This window comes from Telopea speciosissima, chromosome 8 (genome assembly GCF_018873765.1).
Source record: "Telopea speciosissima isolate NSW1024214 ecotype Mountain lineage chromosome 8, Tspe_v1, whole genome shotgun sequence".
NCBI classification, from domain to species: domain Eukaryota; kingdom Viridiplantae; phylum Streptophyta; class Magnoliopsida; order Proteales; family Proteaceae; genus Telopea; species Telopea speciosissima.
The window spans coordinates 11,827,801-11,851,776 of NC_057923.1; the positions used below are offsets into that span (position 1 = coordinate 11,827,801).

At 38.1% G+C, this 23,976-nt stretch overlaps 2 protein-coding genes across 4 annotated transcripts; one reads left to right on the plus strand and one right to left on the minus strand.

Annotated features, from left to right (window-relative positions):
- The first annotated feature begins 9,908 nt into the window (after positions 1-9,908).
- Positions 9,909-16,757, plus strand: LOC122670482 (proline-rich receptor-like protein kinase PERK12). Of its 2 annotated transcripts, XM_043867376.1 has the most exons (9): positions 9,909-10,023; positions 11,185-11,261; positions 11,353-11,823; positions 11,927-12,013; positions 13,198-13,268; positions 13,391-13,467; positions 13,930-14,077; positions 15,444-15,605; positions 16,061-16,757. In XM_043867376.1, exons 1-9 carry the CDS (start codon positions 9,983-9,985, stop codon positions 16,310-16,312), a joined length of 1,386 nt encoding a protein of 461 aa, XP_043723311.1. In that variant the 5' UTR covers positions 9,909-9,982; the 3' UTR covers positions 16,313-16,757. The 2 variants fall into 2 exon arrangements, with proteins under 2 accessions (XP_043723311.1, XP_043723310.1); XM_043867375.1 differs by lacking the exon at positions 9,909-10,023 and having other exon boundaries at positions 10,284-11,261.
- Positions 16,758-17,842: 1,085 nt separating this feature from the next.
- LOC122671882 (transcription factor ABORTED MICROSPORES-like) lies at positions 17,843-18,930 on the minus strand. 2 transcript variants are annotated; one of them, XM_043869353.1, is made up of 5 exons: positions 18,908-18,930; positions 18,653-18,833; positions 18,327-18,545; positions 18,028-18,216; positions 17,843-17,922 (listed from the first exon to the last, which is right to left on the minus strand). In XM_043869353.1, the coding sequence occupies exons 2-5, from the start codon at positions 18,797-18,799 to the stop codon at positions 17,866-17,868; spliced, it is 612 nt and encodes a 203-aa protein (XP_043725288.1). In that variant the 5' UTR covers positions 18,800-18,833; positions 18,908-18,930; the 3' UTR covers positions 17,843-17,865. The 2 variants fall into 2 exon arrangements, with proteins under 2 accessions (XP_043725288.1, XP_043725287.1); XM_043869352.1 differs by having other exon boundaries at positions 18,028-18,204; positions 18,312-18,545.
- Positions 18,931-23,976: the final 5,046 nt, after the last annotated feature.

The window sequence follows — 23,976 nt, forward strand, 5'->3', positions numbered from 1 at the left end:
AACGTGGGAAGTTTTGGGCTTGATAAGGAAATGAGGAAAACCCACTAATGATGAAAGCGAACAGTAGTTTGTCAATAAGGGGCAAAGAGGAACAACATTATCAGTATCAAAAGGAGAGAGAAGATGTTGATGTAGATCGATTCCGCCCAAAGAACCTTTTCCCTCAAGGTATTTTAAGTATGGAAGTGGGGATAAGAAAGAACCCTCTTTAACTATGTGGGTTCTTGTCTTGGGGAGGAAGAAAACAAATAAAAGTGTACTGATAAAGGGAGGGGGGGTGTTTGGTTTGGTTGTGAAATGGCCAAATCAATCCTACAGAAGGAAGAAGATGAAAAATAAATTCTAGAAAAAGACTTTGACGTGTACTTTTGTTCTTTCTTTATCTTTGTAGAACTATATATATATTCCTTGGTGGGCTAACCCTACCGTATATTATATGTTCTAATAGATGATAATAAGCGACTCGATGCCCATGCGTTGTGGGTTCTGACGCATGAGCATATCTATATATGGATGATGAGATGGAAGAATCATTCTCTTTCTTCAAAGTTCAAACCCTACTGTGATTCAAAAGGCTCAAAAAGATATAGGTAGGGACTAGAGTCAAACCATACCAACCACAACGTCCACCGTCCGTCTTCACCGGATAACCTCCTTTAGTGGTGGAGAGAATGTACCTCCATGGTTTTAGTGCATGATATCGGTATGGGTATTGGTCAACTTAAAAACCGATACAGTATCGGATTGGCTGTATTAAATAAATTTGCCTTTGATCCTCTTTTAAAAATAGGTTTTTTTGACCGATTTATCCCTTATCCATATCGTAAAACCGATACAATATCAGGATTGACACGATATTGTGCAAAATCGATACGGATTGCCTGATACAGATGATCGGATAGCGATACTTACAAGTTACAACCATGCGTACCTCTGAGTAAGGGTATTTTGGCAATATATGAGGAATCCCTTTTTTCTTCCGATATATTTTTTTTTTCATTCTTTGGGCATTACACATCGGTTTTTATTTATTATGATTAATTTTATCCGAAATTTTACTTATTAGTGAAAAGAATCGCCACAACATCATAGTACTATATGCCTCTCGACATATGCAAGTTGATCCGGCATGTTTAAGGTGTGCAGATGCTATAGAATTAGGTGACCATTGATTTTCCATTTGCAAGGAGTGTGTGGTTTGGATGTCCATTACAATAATCCCGTCGATCGACGCTCACACTAGTTGCGCAGTTGGAGTGATCTATTCCGTCTAGATAAGAGGAAGACGCGTGATTCTCTATCTAGAGCTTCTTTTGTCTGTTGTTATCTCTGGCGAGCGCGTAACAAGCTAGTATAATGGTAAGTTGTGGACTCCATGGGAAGTTATATCAATGGTAGAGAAAGCTTACCTGGTTTCTAGCAACTCTAATTCGTCTGGAGTAAGTTTCCCATGCCAACATTGGGAGCTTTCATCTATTGGAGTTATAAAGATTAACTATGACGCTGCTTTAACCAAACAGTTTTTCAGGAAGAATCAGAGTAAACAAACAGTTTTTCAGGAAGAATTAGGTCACAGAATCAGGGTAACCAAACAGTTTTTCAGAAAGATTCACGTCACAGAATCAGGGTAACCAAACAGTTTATTTTTCCGAAATACAAATCCATAGAAAGTCCATCTAGAGATCCTCATTCAAAATCAATACATGCTCCCACAGATTTACGCAACCAAACACAGTGTTATGGGTCTCAACGGAAAGCTGTTTCAATTCCCCCCATCGACTTGGATCACTCACTCAAGGTGAAGTCCTAGCGATTCGCAATGCACTAGTGATGGCCATGGAAGCAGGTTTTACCCAAGTTCAAGTTGAGACTGACCCTTAGAGATGCCGTGGATTTTATTTTTGATATCTGATGTGCAAAGGCTCTCTTCTTCTTGCGCCTCCATTTCTTTTTCATATAGTCCACGGGCTTATGAATATTTTAGCAGATACCCTTGCTAGGAAGGCCTTGTCTCTTGTATATGTGACAGATTGGCCGCAATCTATTCTGTGGCTTCATGATCTTTGTGTAAAAGAAGCTATTGGTTGTATACACTTTCCATTTCAGTGAAGTCTTATTTTACCAAAAAAACAAGAAAAAAAAACACAAAAATTTGCATCACATGAGATTCTTTATTATTCTCTCTCCTATCAGATCATGTGGGCGCATATTGATGATACCATTCTTTGCACCTACAATGGTGGGACATACATATTCCCCCAATTGGATTCATGGGAAACCCTATTTATCCTTTTTTTTTTTTTTGGGTAATTAGGAAAACCTTATCCCTTTATGGGAGAAAGAACGCTACCAAGTTGCGTGCGGTGCGCGGCCACTACACTCAGACACAAGACTGCATGAAATGAGCACCGCACCCCCATAGAAAGGCAAAAATTCTTTAGGGCACGACGGTCATTTCGTGTGGCTTTGTGTCTGGGCACAGTGGTCACGCACCGCACGCAACTAGGTAGCGTTCTCTTTCCCCCTTTTTTTTTTTATTTCAAACACCATTATCCCATAATTTTATAGGAAGAAGAATATTGCTAGTTGACGTGAACCCTGCACTAGCGAGGGGCCAATGAGAGGATGCGCATGGGTGTCAACTATGGGCAATTTTTCTTTTTGTAGGAGGCAGGGTGATCATTTCAAGGTGGTTGTGTCTGGGCACAGGTTGCATGCGACCGGGCAACATTCTTTTTCCCTAATTCTATTTTAGGAAAAGAGAAGCACATGCCTCTAGAGTACAGATTCTAATACATAAGCTGTGGTGTCCAGATTGATATTCTCGATACCTGGATCTAAGTTTGAATCATGTATCTTCTCTTTTATTCCTAGAGATTTAAATGGCATCGTCCATTCCCTAGCCTGGAAGGCGCTCTCTTTGGCATGTAAGACAAAGTAGCCACTTTCCAGTTCCTGGCTCCAAGAAATTTGTTCCCAAGAAACCTCATGTTCCACATGCCCCCTTCAATAAATATTCTTTTTTTTATTTTGTGGTCAAGTGCCTAGTGCACTTGGTAGCTAGTGGTGCGTAAAGGCCCATTCCTACTAGGAGGTCTTGAGTTCAAGTATCTTGGTTCATATCCTACATCCCTCCCTACCTATCAAAAAAATATATATATTCTTTTTACCAAAAAAAAAATTGATATTCTCAATTATATGGGTGGGTCTCTTGTGAATGATATCATTCTCCAAACTCCCATTGCTACGATATACAAATTCTTTCTTACATAGACATGGTGGGAAACTATCTCCCAATTATTTTTTGTAAACACCCTTGCTCCTTACCCTTACCTTAACAGGAAAAAAAAAAAAGTATTTTCCTTAACGGGTTTGGTTTGACCAATCCAGTCCATAATTGATTTGAACGCTTATTGTAAAGCCCATAACCGCGTAGTTGGTAAGCGTTATGTAAAGCAGTGGTGGGTTGTGGGTTGTGGGTTGTGGGTTGTCGGTTGTCCCCCTCCTTGCTTGCTGGCCTCACAGAGTGTGTGTTGGGGTGGCTTTATTATATGCTTACCATCCACTTTGGATGGTGGATTCAGGTTTGATGGTTCAAAATATTGGAATCAGGTATTGGTCTTCATCGATTCCGATTCCGATTTGATTTCGATTTATAGGCGGATCCATTGATTCCATTTTGATCCTTTTTCTCTTTATGCTTGACTAACTTTTTTTCTGAACTTGTTCCTCCGGAATAGCACATCCACTTTTTGCTATGTTGTCATGTCAGAGGATTTTAATCCTTTCCAATTTGTAGCAGTGCTAGGTGGAGATGTTGACACCTGGTAGCTGTCGCATCTAACGATTCAAGCTCATTGATATGGACCATTGGATGCGACAGCTGTCAAGTGTCAATATCTCCACCTAGCATTTCCGCACTGCCACATTTTAGGAATTGGATGGGATTAAAATCCGAGGGATGCATGGACATACATAGGAGGGTATGTCATTACAATGGAGAGTAAGTAATTAACGAGATTGAGTTTTTTTTTTTGGTCGTGTAGTGCTTCGCTGTGTCAATCTCTCTCCATTTGCAATAGAAAGCAAATATAGCATTTCAAAGGAGGAGAGATAGGTGTTAGTATATACTACGCAGCTTGACAATGTTCTTGTTCTCATGATTAAATTTGAGTTTGAAATTTTAAATGTAGTCAATTCAGGCCATACCCTACATATCTGGAATTTAGAATTTTCAAATCACCCATCCACATGGCAAGAAGTATGTGCTTGTCCATAAAACCATTTGGATGAACTTGTCTAGAAGCCATTATTCAATCAAATTACTCACCTTGTATGCACTCATTACCTTGTATCTTGTACTTGTTTATAAATGTTGGGATTTTCTACCTGTCACCTCTTAAGGTATCAAATAATTTATGATATGATTTTTTGCCCTTATAAGACATTTTTTTTCAATGAAGGTAAATCCTATCATTTCATTTGTATACTCGAAATCTGTGCAAAGACAATGACAATTTTTTGATAATGATATGATGATAAGCATTTTATTTTTTTTAATATCTTTTTTACCCCAAAACTAAAGAACTTTTGGAAATAAGACAAATGGTCAGTCAAAAGAACACCACAAATTCTAAAAACACCTATAGAGGTGTCATTCAGACAATCCCATAATTGTTCATATGATTTCATTTATTTTAAAGGCAAAGGCCTTTTAAACTATCCAACTAGGAAGGTCTTCCTCCATGGTGACTTACTTTGCCATGTCATAAGGTGATGTGGTAATTCCAACCATTGAATAGATAGAACATTATGTATAAATTGACCACTGGTCACATTTCAAAACAAAATCCATCTGAACAATACTCATCTGTTTTGTTTTTTCACATATATTTTCAGTTGTCCATATGTTTTAAAAAATTACATATTTTCACGTATTTTGCAAAAGTTTCTTAAAATTATATTTTGTCACATGGGAAATTTCGTTAAAACTAAAATTTGATATGTGAGCAAGGGATTTTGGGCCTTTATTATTCACAAAACATGGGCCTAATTTGAACTACTACATGACAAATATTAGGGCTGTCTAGAAAGATCATCCTGCGTGGATCATGTAGGGCAATATAGTCTTTCGCTTTAATATGTAGAAGAGACAACATGTACTCAAACTTGACACATAAGTAGGATAATATGAGACTTTGCTTATTACTGGAATTGTAAATCATGCTTTTTGCACCAATAGAGGGAGGGTGACGAAGGTATGAGATCATGGGTGACATGCGAAAAGGCATACCCGAGAACCTGCACACTAACGTCGTGCGCTTCTTTTTCCTATTTTATTTTAAAAAAAGTCATGAAATAATAAAAGGTAGACTAAAGGGAGAAAACAACTTTATGAAATCTCTTTTATACGCCTTTTTTATCAGCACACGATGCGATAAATGTCAAACTACATCTCAAAAAGGCAAAGATTAAAGCTTAAATCTAGAAAAAAAGATTTTAGAAATCCAATCTATTATCCTTTCCTTGCTTACCACTTAAGTATGTGGTGACATTTTACCAAAAAAACAAAAATGTTGTGACAATACACACTGCATTTCTTTCTTTTGATACTCTATCGTTTGAAATACCATAAGGGATGGGGAATTTGTAAAATTAAAAAGACATGTGTCGTCATGAAACCTTACGTAAGCCTTCATATATAAAGAGCTAATCTGAACTCAAAAAAAAACTTCTTCCATGGATGGATGTCATGATCAGCCACCTTAGAAGATCCAAACTCCAAAATGGTTCCTAGACCTATTTCAACCGAGTTTTAAGGGTGATCAGTGAGTCAACTATGATTTTGTCCTAACAAATCTCAAGTCAACTCGGTCGATACGATCGATCTGATCTTGATCCCTAATTTTATAAGTCCCTTAGATTAGATTAGCTGACTCAAATGTTCTCGTAATATTTTCCCATTATTTTCTCAAATTCAATTTTGTGAAATGTAAGAAAAATTGAATATTCCCTCAAGTTTAACTCTTGGATTGGGCCTCAACTTTGCTTTCTCTGGTCCTAGGTGAGGCCCATGAATATTTCCTTACAGGCTGAAGCTAGGGTCCAAGCCCAGCCCATCAGAAGACCTTTGCATGCATGGCAGTAAAAACTTTTTTGAGCTAGCCCATTTAAAATCATATTTTGCTCAACACTTCGAGGGAAGAACCAGGGTTTTAAAAATTGATTGGAAGCGCTGAAATCAGCCGATTCAAGTCCAACTGAGTTCGGCCATGGTTTAAGGTATCGGAAATTGGATCAGGATCGGGATTGGTCTCAGTCGATATTGATCCAATACCGATTTGGATCACCTTGAATTGGTCCGGATTAGATGGAATCACCTCTGTTATTTAATAATTTTTTTCAAGAACTTTTTTACCCTTGGATTGTACCAGTGGATTGATGTCAAATTGATCAATATTCGATATCAGCCCTCGGCTGATACCGATCTATTTTACAAGTGTGCTTGTGTGTATTTTTTTTTCAAGTACACATGTAAAATGATTGAATTTTATCTTCATTAAAAAAAATGTATATTACATTAAGAGGGAAAAAAAATGATTACAAATTAATTGACACCTTAAGGGATGTCTTAAGGTGTCAATGAGAACATTCCAAAATCATCGGAATAGTTTTTATGTTTGAGCGCATCCTGCGAGGTGGATTCCAGGAATCCAGATCCGGATTCTGAAATGAATGTTTATTGTTATGTATATGCATCATATAATATAATAATTAAAGTCTATGTATTTTGACATCAAAGCTATGTTATGAATTTATAATATCTGATGAAATGACATCAATGCAAGTGAAGACATTGAGGCACAAAAATGGTGTTATGAGAGGCGTTGAGGCTTCAGTCAAAAAATGACCTGACACTAAAAAGGGTGTTTTGTGAGACGTTGAGACTAAGAAAGATAAAGAACATGTAACTTATGAGATGATGGAAATGATAAAAGAAACATGATTATTCATGTACAAAGGCAAAAGAATGAAATCTCATAAGTTATACATGTTGAATGAAAATGTTATGAATGTTAAACATTGAATGAATGACATGATCATACACCAAAATCTGATTCATATAATTTTTTTACTTTCTTATAATATGCAATATATGATAATTATACTTTAAATTAAACTACAATATATGGATCATCAGGATGCAGAGAATGCAACTCCTGTCTTATAGACTCTATATATACTTGCATTGTGCTTAGTTGATAGCTAGATAGAAAGGACCTCCCCAGTTGCCTTGACTAGTCTCCCCAAAACAGCACGAGAATCACCAAGGTTTGGCTATATAGAGGGTGTCACGGCATATTACACCAACCAAGCGGCAATATCCAACAGATGCAATTTGTGGTTTCATTGGCCACTGTTTGGTAACAAGAGAGAAAAACCCTTTTTTCTGTTGCTTGAAATCCCTTCTGTATCACATCTACTGACATGGCTTGCTACTCATAAGTAAACCTTGAAGGATAACCAATCCTGTAATATAGGATTGGTTATCCTTCAAGGTTTACTTATGAGTAGCAAGCCATGTCAGTAGATGTGATACAGAAGGGATTTCAAGCAACAGAAAAAAGGGTTTTTCTCTCTTGTTACCAAACAGTGGCCAATGAAACCCCAAATTGTAGCTGTTGGATCTTACTGCTTGGTTGGTGTAATATGCAATGACACCCTCTATGTATCCTATGGACTTGAAAATCTTAGTATTTTAATGGGATTGTTTGAATGGCACCTCTATAGGTGTATTTAAGAAAATGTAATTTTCTTCTGATTCCGAATAGATCTTTAATAAATGGTGAAAAAAAGTTAAAATAATTTGATAGTGATTTACCGTCATGCCATCCTCGAAAATTGTCATCGTCTCACATGCTTTTCAAGCACACATGTAAAATGGTAGAACTTGGGAGGTTAGATTTTATGTTCACGAAAAAGAAAAATGTATGTTATAATCAGAGGCAAAAAAAATGATTACAAATTAGTTGACACCTAAGAGATCGTGATCGTCTATGGCGCGCTGCCCGTAGCAGTCTGTGCGGCCCAAACACATTGTCGCGCTCATTGTCCGCCTTACCCCTGCCTCACACCTTGCCCGAGCAGGGGTAAGGCGGACATTGCGTGCGGCGATGTGTCTGGGCCGCACAACCGCTACGGGCAGTGCACCATAGAGGATCTGAATTGCACTTTAAGGGATGTCAATGAGAAAATCCCTATTTTACCCCCCCCCCCCCCCCAAAAAAAAAAAAAAAGAAGTGAAAATCCCTATTTTAAACTCTAGCGATTCAAGTTAGACAACCTAGATTTCCCAATGATCTAGATATGATTACGAACAAACGATGACGCTATCTTATGTGATCTGTGATCTTAGCCAAAACCCCTTTTTTTAAGGGTATCAAAACCTAGCCCGAACCGTTTAGACCGATCGAAAAAATCCAGACCGAACAGATCCGATCCTTATTGGATTGGTTTTGGACTGGGGTATTGCAAGATCGGCTGAAAATCGAATCACACTAGACCGACTAATAACAAATCGAAAACCGAACCAAATGAAACCGACAAAAAAAAAAATTGAATATAAGGTTATGAATAGGTAGATTGATTATCCATTGATTTCAATATTAGTGAGTAATCTTTTGGTTGTAAGGGGAATTGTTACAAATCAATGAGCATGAGGTTATGAAAAAAAGAAAATTGATTTATAACCATGCTTCTTCCATTGATCTCCTTGTTTACTATACAAAATTAGTTGGTTATCAAAAAATGATTTGATAGTAGGGTTCTTTTTGTGATTTTAATATTAATTATTTTCTCAGTGACTATTCATTGATTTCAATTTTAATTGTTTTTCATTTACAATTAATGATAAATAACTATATGATTTGTAACAATGATTTTGCTACAAACTCTATTTATCTATTGATTTAAATATTAATTATCTTCTATTCTTCTCCATATAATTTATTCTTCTTTGTTTAGATTACAGCATGAACTGATGAACATATCAAATCAAATTTTATTTTTTTTGGTTGTATACTTTTTTCGTTACTTGAGAAGGTGAATTGAAGTGTTTTTATTGAATCTTTCCTCACTACAAATTATAAATTTAAGATTTCATTATGGCTCAAACCTGAAAACAAATCGATTTAAACCGGTATTAACCTGATATTAAAAACTCGAAATAAATCAAAACCGCACCAAATCAAAACCAAAACCGATCGAAAATTGAAGTTTCTTAACGATTTGATTTTGATCTCACCATTCTCCCCAAATCCCCGTGATAATTTTTATGTTTATAGGTATGTCAGCTTAAACTACTGGGGATAAATTCGTCATTTGAAGTACCAACGGATCGTTGGAAAGAAAGGCGCGGTGTCTCAACGGTACGATCATTCAAATATTTAAAAAAGTAGTTATTTTGTTCCTTTTTAGTCAGACCAAAAAAAGAGCGCGAAACTATAACCGGCATTTAATCCAAAAAAAAAAAAAAACCAAACTATAACTGGCGCCGGGTGCGCACAGACGTGTTGATACTTGATACGATGATTACGTGGCCGCAACAGAAGGAACCACGCGAATTACACGCCCCCGCGCACTATAGACAAACTGTGATGAGACTTGGGAAGTTTGAACTCTTTAAGATTTATAAATCCTCGTAGCTTTGCGCGGTAAACCGAGAATTGAGGAGAGAACATTAAAAAACATACAAAGGAAGAGAGCGGCGGTTAGGGTTTCTGATTGTCATAGCTAGATTTAGAAATGGATAATCGAAAGGAGTTTGTTGGGTTGTTTCTAGTGAAGATAGACGCATATCTGGTGGTTCCGCCGGTTCTTGATAAGGTTACGCGAATAATTCTGAATGGGAGGCACCAGTTTTGCCGGAATCTTCAGGGAAAGGGAAATTTCGTTTGATGATGATGACGACAGACGATATGCGATGCAGATTGTGGGAATGTTAGCTCATACTACTTCGACCAGGTTCTGCATCTCATAGCAAAACAACTTAATTCTTGAATTTTTTGGATGATTAGAATTTCAGTTTTGGAGTTAGAGCTTTCCATAATTGTTCGATGATCTACCTTAAAGAAAATAGCGATATTTCTGTTTCCCAGGGTTACTTGGTTTGTTCTGTATGCCTCATATGTAGATTAAGAACTAAAAACGTAGGGAAAGATTCAGAAAGATGTTAGATAGCAGGGGAAAACTATAAAAAAAAAAAAAGAAAGAAAGAAAGAAAGAAAAGATGGAAAATCAAAATCCAGGGAGAATGTTGAACTCGGAAGAATCCTCGGGTTCCAAAACTGAAACTTCTCCTTCTCCCAATCAAAATTCATCCCCAGAAGATGACAAATCTCCACCTACAGATTCGCCTGCTCCACAAAAGTCACCGCCACCCGCCGAGGAACAGAATTCTCCCCCGCCTGAATCACCAAAGGCCACCCCTCCACCAGATAGCCCTTCATCTTCGTCGCCTCCAGCATCTACCCCACCAGCCGATTCCACCCCCTCACCACCATCGGATTCTAGTTCTTCACCACCTCCCCCAGCAGAGAGCTCAAGACCTCCAGCATCTCCACCCCCAGAAAGTTCAGGCGGCTCTTCAAAGCCTCCACCTGCATCGCATCCTCCCCCACCACATGAGTCTCCTAATTCACCAGTGCCACCTCCGCCGGTGCAAAATTCTGCTGCAGCTCATCCTCCTCCAGCTTCCCCTCATCACTCCCCTCCTCCGCCCAGCTCTCCTAATTCACCTGTGATTTCTCCTCGTCCTCCATCTAATTCACATAATGCATCCATACCAACCCCACCTGCTTCTAATGTACCTCCTCCACCAGCTGCAGAAAACTCGGGATCACCACCAGCACAAATAACCCCCCCTCCATCAGCTGAAAGCCCACCCAAGGCTGTCGCATCCCCTCCACCACCTGCAACATCAACCAAAACTCCCTCTCCCTCTAGTGTCCCATCATCTAACTCAACTACTCCAGCTTCCCAAACTCCAAATCATGTCCCAAAACTATCCCCTCCTAAAAAATCATCCCCTGATTCTTCCACCTCTTCCCAAAGTGGTGCCATTATTGGATTCACAGTGGCAGGAGTGGTGATCTTTGCGTTCTTAATATTCTTCTTTGTGGCAAGGAGGAGGAGAAAGAAACGAGAAGAGGCTTTTTTAGCCCAATACAAACCTGCACCCAATAACTTCTCTGGACAACCAGGTAAAACGCTGGCCATCTTAAGTTCCCCACAAACCTCCTCCCCCCAAATTCATGATTTTGATGGTCTAATGTTCAAGTATTGTTATTGTAGATGGGTATTACTATCACTCATACAAATATACAGGGGGGGCTTCTGGACAAACAGATCCCTACTTTGGTGGAAAACCCCTGGCATCTCCTCATGCACCAGGAAATAGTTATATAAGCAATGGAGGATATAGTCCCGGACCTCCAGAAGCAAATGTCATGGGTGCTAAGTCATCGTTCAGCTATGAAGAGCTAATGGAAATAACAAATGGTTTTTCTCGGAAAAATATTTTGGGTGAGGGTGGGTTTGGATGTGTTTACAAAGGTTGGCTACCAGATGGGAGAGTAGTGGCAGTGAAACAGCTCAAGGCTGGTAGTGGACAGGGGGAGAGGGAATTCCAAGCAGAAGTTGAGATCATTAGCCGTGTTCACCATCGGCATTTAGTCTCTTTGGTGGGCTATTGCATTGCTGAACATCATCGATTGCTCGTCTATGAATTTGTTCCAAATAATACTCTTGAACACCATTTGCATGGTAACTTGATTATTGCTAAAAAGAGAAATCTGTTTTTCCTTACCTGATATGTAGGTGTTATACTATCCTTTCTTATGAAATGAAATCAATGCATGCTTTTCAGGAAAAGGAATCCCTGTGATGGAGTGGTCTAAAAGACTTAAAATTGCACTTGGAGCTGCTCGTGGGTTGGCTTATCTTCATGAAGACTGTGAGTGACACCACTGCCACCATTCACCCGCCCTTTTTATAGTACTTCCTATCTAATGAGGAAGCTTTGTCTTTTCATATCATAAGAACATAAGGAATGCACTCTATACACTTAATGCTAAAGGTGTTATGAAAATATTATGTTGTTTTATTTAATTTCTGTAATGTTTATCTAGAAATTGCATATCCTATATAGGTAGTTCATTCGCTCACATCCTCAAAATCAGATGTGGCTCAACAAATCATCAATTTGGGGTTTCAATCAGGAATTGTATAGTTCAATCTGCCAAAGGATATATGAATGAATTTTACTTTGATGAATATTATTCTATTACAGCCGCTTATCCTAAAAGCTCGAGCTGTTACACAAGGGCACCAACAATGTATATCAACACCTCCTGCACGTGCAAGCCCACATATACACACCTGGCTCTGTATGTGACACTATCACGTGGTGGCCCCATCATGTGGCACCAAGGGTGCAAAGCGTAGCGGAACAACAACACACAACACAAACCCCTCATAGTTAACAGTGGTCGAACATCCGATCTCCTAGATCTGATACCATGTTATATTCCAACCAAAAATCTCAAACCATTAGGTAGATGGACCAACATGTATATGAAGTCACACCCAAGGTCCCAGGCAAACGATGTGGGACAGTAACTCTATAACTCCCAACACGTCCCACATGTAGGTAGAATGAGACGAAACCATACACGTGGAAAGACGCACGAGGGAAAGACAGCCAAGAGATTGCTCTGATACCATGTTACAACCACTTATCCTAAAAGTTCAAGCTGTTAAGTACATATTTGTTAAGGCGCCTCGGTTGCCTTGCATCCAGGCCCCCACCACTGGCTTGGGTTGCCATGACAACTATGGTTAACTAAGGGCAACAACAATGTATATCGACAATTTCTCATGATTAACGTGACTGTGGACTATGATTTTTCTTCTTTTTTTTTTGGGGGGGGGGGGGGGGATGGTGTGATGGAGTATAATACACCCTGTCTACAGATATTCAAATATCAATATATTTCCAATATTACTATGCAATGCAACTCTATATATGTTTTCTATGTAGGGTTTCCTAGGCTTTATGTTTAGTTATTTAACCATATGTAGATGCTAACACAACCTGATATTCTGATTACTTAAGCTGCTTCTCCAATATTTATGTAGGTCATCCAAAAATCATCCACAGAGACATCAAATCAGCAAACATACTGTTGGATGATGTCTTTGAAGCACAGGCATGCATATTTCACTGCGCCTTTTTTTTATTTATTATTTTTTCATTGTATGTGCTTCTTAACATGTTGTTATGTCTCAAATTTCAATTTAAATATTTGACCTGACACCATTTAAACTGCAGGTTGCAGACTTTGGGCTTGCAAAATTAACAAATGATACTAATACACATGTATCAACTCGTGTTATGGGGACATTTGGGTAGGTTACAGATTGTTTTTCAATTAGTACTTAAAGTAATTTTAATTGGTAAAAGCTACATTCCAAGTGATATGAATGATAACTAGAATAAGCATACAGAATACTGGGATATATGGCACTCATGCAGAGGGATAAAGGACCAACCAGTAAAATAGATCTCCCCTCGAGTTATAATAGATTAAAATATCATATAATTTGTTTGCAATCATCCAGAAAAGTTGGTTTTAAACTAGGAAGATCTCTAAGGAGAGACCCATCAAATGACAGTTCGTGCTCCACCTGCAGAATGTCTTTTGGTATTCCTGTTATTGATGGTAAATCTGGTTGTAATACAAAGAAACAACCTGTACTTTTTCTCTTTCCAGTTATCTCCAATTAATGCTTAAATAAATAGATGAGGTTGGTACTTTTTTCCAATTTTCAAATTGGCTCAGTTTTGCTTACCCCAAAAATGTCTTTCAGGTACATGGCACCGGAGTATGCGTCAAGTGGCAAATTGACAGATAGATCTGATGTGTACTCATTTGGAGTTGTGCTTCTAGAGCTTGTGACAGGGCGTAAATCTGTTGATACATCTCAGCCTATGGGGGATGAAAGTTTAGTTGAGTGGGTATGGCTAATGCAAGCAGTCATGCACAAGCTTGAATTACTCAATAAGAATCAAAACTGCACTTAACTCTAACTAAGCATAAAATAAGATTTGTAATACATTTAGCAGAGAACCCAAGATAGATGATGAGAACCCATTTCCTGAAAATGGATCCCCATGTCCGAAACTCATGATGGATATTGTCAGGAGCATAGTTTAAAAGCTGGACTGGATGTCAAATCAGAAAGAGGTCCAATTCCTTTTTTACCCCGGCCAGTTCCTTTTAAATGGTGCTTGACTGGTGGTCCAGTCTGTTCGTTAAAACTATGATGACAAAGCTGTGTAGTTTTAATCAATTCACCCTTTTGAAATGAACATTTGGATAAAAGAAAATTAATAAACCAAAATATTGTTCTTGTCATGTTATGCTGATATTATAAATGCAAATGGTACAGTTCATGTGTGTTTCCATTATCTGCACTTGATTTTAAATATTTCTTATTTTGCCTGCCAATTTTTTTTCCCCAAAAATATAACTATTAGTTATGATTATTAATTTTTTTTTATAGAGTGATAAACTTAAGTGATAAGGAGAAGCAATTTCCTTGAAATAGATCTCCATGCAAACTTCTGGGGGCCATGAGTGTTTTGATCAATGTTCCCTTTGACATGAGTATTTGGAAAATGGAAATGAATTTATCTTTTTTTTTTTTTTTTTGTGTATATTTGTAATGTGCTTCCATTTATTAACAGTGTTTTGCCTGTAAAAGTAGATGTATTTGTTATTTTTCATTCCAAGAAATATGACATCGGGTTATTAAAGTCTTATTCAAATAACTGAGACAGTGTTTTGGTAGAAAGGTGCTGTTTGCAGCCAGGAAGGTCCAAGAAGAAGCATGACATAATACCCTTGACTACTGATCCAGGTTCCAATTTTCGAAAGAGGATCTCTGAGTACTCTCTTGTACATCCATTTAAGCCATTTAAAACTTTAATAAATTCTTAAGCACGTTATACCCTAGTTAGCAAGTGTGCATATCATTTATTTTATTATAAGAAAACTTCATGTTTCATTTTAAAACATGCTCCATGTAGAGTTGGCTATTATGGTTTTTTATAGAAAATAAAAAAATATGTGACTACTACGGAACTTCAATTATGCCAAATCTTTGATATTGAAACTAAATTATATCTTATTTTTTCCCCTTTGATATTCTGTTATGTGCTGAATTTCCTACTGGGCAATCCCCTACATCTTTCTGTGTCCAGCTTAATTGCAGAGAAATAATTATCATTCAGCACGTACTTGGTAGTGATTTTTTGAACTACTTGTCTCCTACAATTCTACTTTTCTTCCTTTGAACATCTTTCATATTGATTTTGGCAGGCGAGGCCACTATTGAACGATGCCCTTGAGTCTGGAGATTTTGAAGAAATTGCAGATCCAAGGCTTGAACATAGATATGTGGAGAGCGAGATGTTTAGGATGATTGAGACAGCTGCTGCTTGTGTACGCCATGCTGCTCAAAAGCGACCCCGAATGGCACAGGTGATAAAAGCATATTACTGTTTTCAGCTTCGTCCTTTTTAACTTTGTTTGCAATTTTTTATTCCTGGCATTTAGGATTTGAAAGGAAATAAAAACCTATGAGACTAGCATACTCAATGTGCAATATGCAGATAAAGCTTCGTTTCAGCATTAAATACGTAAGGCTTGAATAAGTAGATTCTCCATGGCTAATCAGAATTGAAAGAGTGATTACGAAAAGCTGTAGTAGTAGTAGAGTGGTATAATAATAATAATAATAGTAATTAATATTTTATAATAATAATATAGTGGGATTGATAATAACAATGATAATGAAAATAATGACAACAGTGGCCACTTTGCATTTCAACTTGCTTTCCATTCACTTCTATGGTTCCTTCTACATTTTCCTTTTCTTTTGGCTTTGATGTGCATGAATTGGTTGAACTAACGGTCTATTTGTTTCCTTCTTTCAGGTTGTGAGAGCATTGGACACTGAGGGTGAGATGGGAGATATCTCCAATGGTGTGAAATTTGGCCAGAGCACAATTTTAGAGTCGGGCAAGCACTCAGCAGAGATTCAGAGATTCCGCAGGATGGCATTTGGTAATGGTGATAGCTCTGAATATAGCATATACAGTGGGGAGACCAACTCTAGAGAGGTGCCACACAAATCCCAAAGTAGTGCTTCGAGTGAGTACTCCAGTGGTGGCAAACTCATGCCATAAACCAACCAAATGTGTGGTGAGAAGAGTTCCAACAACGCACACTCCACCAATGAAGCTGCCATACTGCTTCTAAGATTCTACATCTCAAGGGGTACATACATTTGTGCTGTCCAGTTGCATCTGATTCAGGAGGTTCCTTGGGAGCAAGAAATTCTTTCCAGTAGCTAGAATTCTGGAACCACAATCTTCATCTCAGCATGTTGGATGTTCACAACAACCAATTGCTGTAAACCCAACTCACTTGACCTGATTAGTATGAGGGTTCTTTTCTCCAAACCTGTCTTTCAGCATTCTTTTTTGTCCTACCTGATTATCAGAGGGGGGGGGGGTTTGAGCTGGTAGAGTGGTTTTTTTAATTGTATTTATGAAAAAGGTGGCCATTCATTGTCATTTTATATCAGTGGAATATTATGTTTTAGTAAAGGAAGACCTTTTTTTTTGCTTCTCCCATTTGTTGTCTTGAGAAAGTTGTGGTGGTGAATTTAGTGTTTTCACTATGATTTGGTGGTACTGGCCTTGTCTAGTCTAACTTCCATTGGCTGATGCAGAAGCATATTATAGTTCTTAAAATTTCCAATTTGATTTTTTGAGGATCACTAACTCGGGGGTTGCTGTCAGAGTTTCTTGCATTTACCAATAACTGAGCCTACGCAACAAGTCATCATCAGGTAGAAGATTTGGTGCCCACACGATATTTGAAGATGGACAATATGTGGAGTTTAGTTTTATTGATGTCAGGGATTAACCTTTGTTGTTCACTTCTTACATTGTGAAATGCAGCCTACCTCCTGTGCCATCCAGTTTTTCAATGGTGGTGACAACAAAATGCAGGGATAAAGCATCTCAGAGCCTCAGGCCGTTGGTAGGTAGGAAAAAAGGAGGGGTAGGTAGCTGTGGTTGTATTCAGGAAAGAAAAAGGGCAAAACAACCACAGATGATTATTTCATGTCAATGCCTTCATCTTGGATGCTTTCTCCTGCCCCTGCTTTGGTGTGGTACCAGATGGGAGGTTTCTAAATACACTACTCCAATTTGTTGCAAACCTATTCTCTTCCTATTGCAAAATATTTCTTTTTTAAAATTGGGATTTGTTTTAATGACATCTTTATGTGTGTATTTAGATTTGTAAATTTCTTTTGATGGCCCCTTGTTTTATCATTGGGAGAGGATCTCCAGGACACCCAGTGTCGAGGGGGAATCTGCACGTCACACTAATGGCTGTCCTAAAAAAGGTATCATTTACATGGGGTCCATATATTCAAGAGCAGAAGAAGAAAACAAAAAAAAATATCATGTAAGAGGAAAATTGCATTCTCAATCTCAATCTGGGTTACAACCCCTTCTAAAGAACCAGGGGTAATACAAGGTCACAATTTTCTACATAAAGGATCTGATTAAGAGATTTTAACTCGCTCAAAATCAGCTCAAAACCAATGATCTATAGCCAATAAAAGAAATACCCAAAAGATTTCTGTCTTTAAGTTGAATCCATGGAGATGGTAATGCTGCCTCTGTAAAATGCATTCCATCTACCTACCTATTGGGACTGCATCTTATAGCTTGAGCAACATTTCTCTCACTTGGTGTGCTTGAATTTCCTCAGACTTTGCCTTACAAGTAAGAACAGTAGCTAACATGTCAGTTTGAGAACCAATTTTAATGGAAATCATCTCATCCCAAGGTGTTCTTGTAATAAATTTTAGACAAAATTTTACCTCTGCATTGAGAACACTCGAAACCTTGCCTCTGAGGGAAACAACATTGAGATCTGTTATCAGAAAACCTAACCCATTCATGGCCTCCATTAGCCTACCAAACCCATCTTTTCTCTGCTCGCAGCACACCCTAACATTGAACTCCTTTGCCCCTATTTTCTTCACTTCCACTTCAACCTGAGCACGATTCTATGAAAAGAAGCAAAAAAAGATAAGAATTTAAGATAAAACAGTAGCAGTTAGAATGATCAATTTTATGTGTTTCGTTTCAAAATATTACTAACTCGCTGATCTTGGGCTGGCCTTCCCATGACCTTTACACTTGAAGAGCCATGAGAATAATGATCATTATCTTGAACCCTAAGCCCAGTTGAGTTTGGGATCTGTAGATGTAAACTGCTTTTGTTGTCTTGCTGCTTCTCTTCCAATTCCTTCAACTCATCATGTAGCCTATTCACTGTTCCCTGTAATTCCTCTATGTAATCTATTGCGTCTCCCAGGATTGAGGCATTATCCATCTGAAAAAAAAGTGGAAACATTGGCATGAAATATACTATAAGAATCAATACCATTAAACCCATGTCACTAAAATTGAAAAAAAATAAGAATCAAATGAAGTGATAACCTTGGTGATCTTGGGAACCAGAGCCCGTAGAGTGAAGAGCCTATCTTTGATTCTGTTCCTCCTGTTCCTTTCTGTAATGAGGTTCTTTGATGGGTATGGTTTTCCTTCCAATCTCTTGCAGGCCTTCAATCTTCCTTTCTTATCCATAACTAGTTCACTTTTGGAAACCAAAGAATATTCAGCAAAGCCAAGGGAATGTTGTGTTTTGTTGAGCATTAATCCCAATTGATACTTCGAAAGCGCCTTTGTAGTTGGAGTCCTTCAAATAGCTAGCGGAGGAGTGCATAGGAGTAATGGGATAGTAATTAAGGTGGCCAAATGTGTAAAAGCTTCTGGCATGTACGTTGTATGGTACTGTACAAGCATGTTCTCTTGCTCAGTTATCCTCGGATTTGGCTCCTCTACGGCTCAGGGGTGCGCCGTGCATCTTGTGGCACGGCACAACAGCTCATCATGTGGGCGAGCTCCCCTTTGGACGGTCTGGATTGAGCAGGGAAAGCTGAGCATGGTGCACATGCAATGTACAAGAGGATTTCTGGATTTTGAAATCCAGATTTCCAGCTCAATCTAGATCGTCCAAAGGAGAGCTCACCCACGTGGCGAGCCATGGTACCGTGTCACAAGATGTGCGGCGCACCTATGCATCGTAGAGGAGCCCGATGCGTTAGTTAGCCTCGGCCCAAGCCTCTCAGAAGCAAGGTTTTAGGCATCGCCGCATCGGTGCCAAATTGTATCAATATACCGATATGTATGGTTGGTATCAATCACGAAAGTGTTTTTTTTTTTTTTAATTTCAATTGATTCCAATGATAAGTATTGGTACCATATCAGTTTTAGAACTACCCGATACCGTTCCGATATTGTGAAGTAAAACCCTACTCAAGAGTTAGGACACCGAATCAAAAATCCGCAGCACTCTATATTTCTTTCAAGGGTTTTTATAATGTTTAACCAAAAAGAAAATGAAAAAAGGTTGCATAAACCGCCGGCATGCACTGCCCTCTCACCGAAATGTACGCCTTTCTATTGAAAAACTGTGCCCCCTCCCATACGAATAATTATCTCCTCCAATTTGTGGGCACCTCCAATTCCTCTAATAGGGGGGAGTGGACCCCACCTTAGGCAGTGTTTTTGGGCAGGGGGTAGGGTGGTCATTTCCGCTCCCATGTGAGGAATTGGAGGGGATAAGGATTCCTCCCATACCTCCATTAGTTGGGCGTGAGGATTCCATGAGAATAATAGTAACGGGTTAATCTGAAGTTTGAACCCCACACTTAGTTTTGCCACGTGAAAGAGTGTTGTGGTAACTCTAATTAAAATATAACATAGTAAAATTTCATTTTCGAGTTCGAGTCTCCTGAATGGTACCTTCCCCCTCCCCCTAAAAAAAGTAAGATATATATATATAAAAGCTCCCAATCCCAAAAAATAAATTTCGATTTCAAATTCAATTATTTACCCTCTCATTTGTTATCATCTGATCATACCCTCTCATATATGTCTAAGCAACCTTCTTGATTGTCTTAAAATTATCAATTCCTTATTTTTCCACTTGACAAACTCAGATTAATTTGAAATTTGATAGATGAGCAAGGATAATGAGGTCCACCTATTCACAAAATTTCAGCCTCATCTGACCTGCCATGTGGTAGATCTAAGTTCCCATTGAAGAGATTTTTTCTTAATGTCAGAAAAACCTTGCCCCTCATATGTATCTTGTGGTTTAAAAGATGAGGCTTTACATACTATAAAGCAAAGGTTTTAGATCTTAAGAAAAAACTACACATCACCTAAAATCAATACTCATATAATCATATCCACTTGTACATTATTGTACCTCACTCCAATCAATGGGAACGGTATTCTTGGTCTGATGGGTTCAAAAGAAAACCTCATAACATCTACCACATGGCAGATTAGATTAGGTGAGGCTAAAATTTTATAAATAAATTAACTACATGATGACGAAGTCTCTTGTTTATATTTCAAGTTTCAATCCAAATTAAATTGTCTACATTTCATAACAAAGTATTTAAACATATAAGAAAGGAAATGCTAATACATGGGAGGGAAAGGATAGGATATGATTAAATTTGAATCTGGGAAAGAGAAGAAGATTTCAATTTTTCAAGGTGAGAAGTTAGAGAGAGAACAAGAAATAGGCCTGAGGGAGGAGTACTGATTCTTGGCTTCCATCACCCTAATCCTTGGCTCTTGTCAGAGCAATCAGAAGGAGTCATCGTTAGGCATTGTTGCACTTTTTTGACCATCCAGTACACTAGAAAAGCCAGGGGTAACATGGGTGACAGTTACTTGTAACCGCATGTACAGGACCGCCCTTTTCAAAGACCCAACCACTGTGTCTTTAGGATAGAGTTTTCCTTCACCGTCACCAGATGAAGGTTCACCACACACCATCTAGGGTTCACAAATTCCTATGAGGTTTTAATATATTTCTCAAAATATCCTTTCATGCGCATAAAAAATACGATTTAATTCTAATACAATTTAAAAACAAAAATCAGGAACCAAAGCAGTGAATTGGCTGATTTTGATCAGACATTGATTCGAACAAAAATCAGTCATAATTTTAAGGGGAGAGTTTGAATTTAGCTCGTCTCCCGGGAGACGTGCGCCCAAGGTGCTGCCAAGGGGTATCCAACGGTTGAGCTGTGCAGTACATATCTCGGTGAATGCATAGGGATATGTGCCCAACGGCTGGCAACACCCTGGGCATTCCCTACTCCTTGGAGACGATCCTAATCCCTGTTCTATCCGGTAACATGGCAAAGTGATCATTTTGTGAGGGCCTGTGCTTGGGTGCAGGAGCCACGTTGCCAGACAGGTTCCTTTTTTCCTAATTTTAAATATCGGTATTGGAATTTCTATTAGTTTCAGCCAATACCAATATGAATCGTATCAGTCCGTTTTGCTTTCAAATTTCTTTAAACAGATGATTTTTTTGGGGACAAATTTGTCCTTACAATGAACTGTAACACTAATAGAGTATCGACCTCAATCAATACCGATATTTATCTGCTGATATAAGATACCAATGTTTGAAACCATGGAATTGCCAGACATTGATTCGGATCAGAATCGATAAAGAGGTTTTTATTTTACCTTCAAACCAAGTGATTTTCTGGATGAAATTTCTCGGCTAACCTTTGCATAAATCAACTGAAATTTGGAGGGAAACTCACTCTTAAATTACATCTACTGGAATCGATTTTCGGATTACTATTTTCAAAAATGGAATCAAGTATTAGATCGATTAGTATAAATTTCATAATCGGCCCAATCCATACCATTAGTAGATCAAGCTCACTCGATATCAAGAATTTTCACCTCCTACAATCCATTTGAAGTGAGTTTCAATTTAGCGAGTAAGACTTCGAGTTTAGCTGTGAAAATTTAATATGTTGTATAATACACCATAAGGATCTCCAGTTTTTATGTAGAACCCAACTTCAAATTCATAATATTTTGAAAAATGAAATAAATTGACCATAAAAAAACGCTAATATTTACTTTTTCAGAAAAAAAAAAAAATTATGAAAAAAATATAATAAAATAGGAAATAGAAATCTATATGTTAATTTGATTAAAAAATATTTTTTATCATTAGCATATTCCAAGGGGCGATTCCGATTTTGATCGATTTGTATCAGAATGGACATTTACCGATTCAACCCTTGATTTCATTTTTTTCATAACCTTGGTTCTAACCTAATCAGGCCTGTTTGGTTAAAAAGGTTTTTTTTTTTTTTTTTTTTTGGGGGGGGGGGGGGGGGGGGGGGGTGGAGCTGGTTTAGTGGATAGAAGGGTTTTGGTGAATGAGGAGTGGAGTGGAAATGAGGAAATACGTAAAATTCTCAATAATTTGAAAAAGGAAAAAAGTTTTGTACAATGCCGATTCAAAAATGAAATTACGCACCCCCTCACATATCACTCTCTATTCATAAGAGGAGTGATATATCATTAATGCCCTGCCCCTTTTGTCATTACCCTACGCTACTAATGATGATTCCGCCATTTGCTCCTAATGGCCTTGATTGTCCAATGGCAAGGGCTCACGACAATTTTGTTGGTCTTCCCTTTACCAACAATGAAGAAATCGAAAACCAAAACTCTCTTTCTCTATAGGTGTCTTTCTCTTGGACTTCTCTGGATCGTTGGAAATGGACAAAATATTTCTATATGGACAGATAACTGGATTCCTACCTCTAGGAATTTTAAAGTTCTTTCCTTTAAACCAGTGGATTGTCCTTTGGAGAAGGTATTTGAGCTGATTGACCATAGAACAAGGACTTGGAAAATTGATCTTCTGAATACCTTCTTTCTACCTACGGATATAAAAGAAATTCTCAAAATCCAACTTAGTCTTTATCCACAAGAAGATAAGTTGGTCTGAGGAGGCTCTAAAACAGGTATTTTTTCTGTGCGATCGATGTATCATCTTCTTACTAATCGCAGGGATTTAATATCTCAAGATAAGCCATCTTCTTCAACAGCTACAATAAATAATCAGTTGATGGAAGACTCCTATTGGAAATGAATTTGGAATGCTCAGACTCTTCCTGAGATTAAAATGTTCTTATGGAAGAGCTGTGCTAATGGAATTGCAACAGGAGAAGGCCTTCTGAAGAGAAAAAACCCTATCAATCTGTCCTGCTTACGATGTGGTTATCATGTTGAATCGGTGGGTCATATTTTCCTTTCATGCCCTTTCTCTAGAGCAGTATGGTTTGACTCTTCTTTGGCCCATTTAACTCCACAAATTGAAAATCCTTCTTTAAAGGAATGGTTTAAATGTTGGGATACCATATTTCGGGAAGACAAAAAGCTGGCTCAAAATCAATTTTCGCTAGCATCTTTTATCTTTTGGTATATTTGGAGAGCTCGTAATGATCTCATATTCAAAAAACATCATTGGTCTCCTACTGAAGTTATTAGAGTTGCAGAAAAGGCTTTTCAAGAATTTTGGGAAGCAACAATTATGGTTGGTAATAATAATCATCCTTCTCTAGATTGCTCTTCAATTCAGCAAGGTTTCTCTAGTTCTCCTTGGACTCCTCCACCATCCAATGCTATTAAAATCAATTATGATGCTGCCTGGAATAGTAAGGCAAAACATGGAGGAATTGGTATTATTATTCGGGATGAGTTCGGCCTTCCTATTTCAGCCTACTCTTATGGTCTCCAATGTGAATCACCAATTATTGGAGAAGCATGCGCTATTCGGTCTGGACTTCTTCTTGTGGCTACACATGGTTTCACCCGCGTGATGATTGAATCGGATTGTCAAAATCTGATTAATCAGT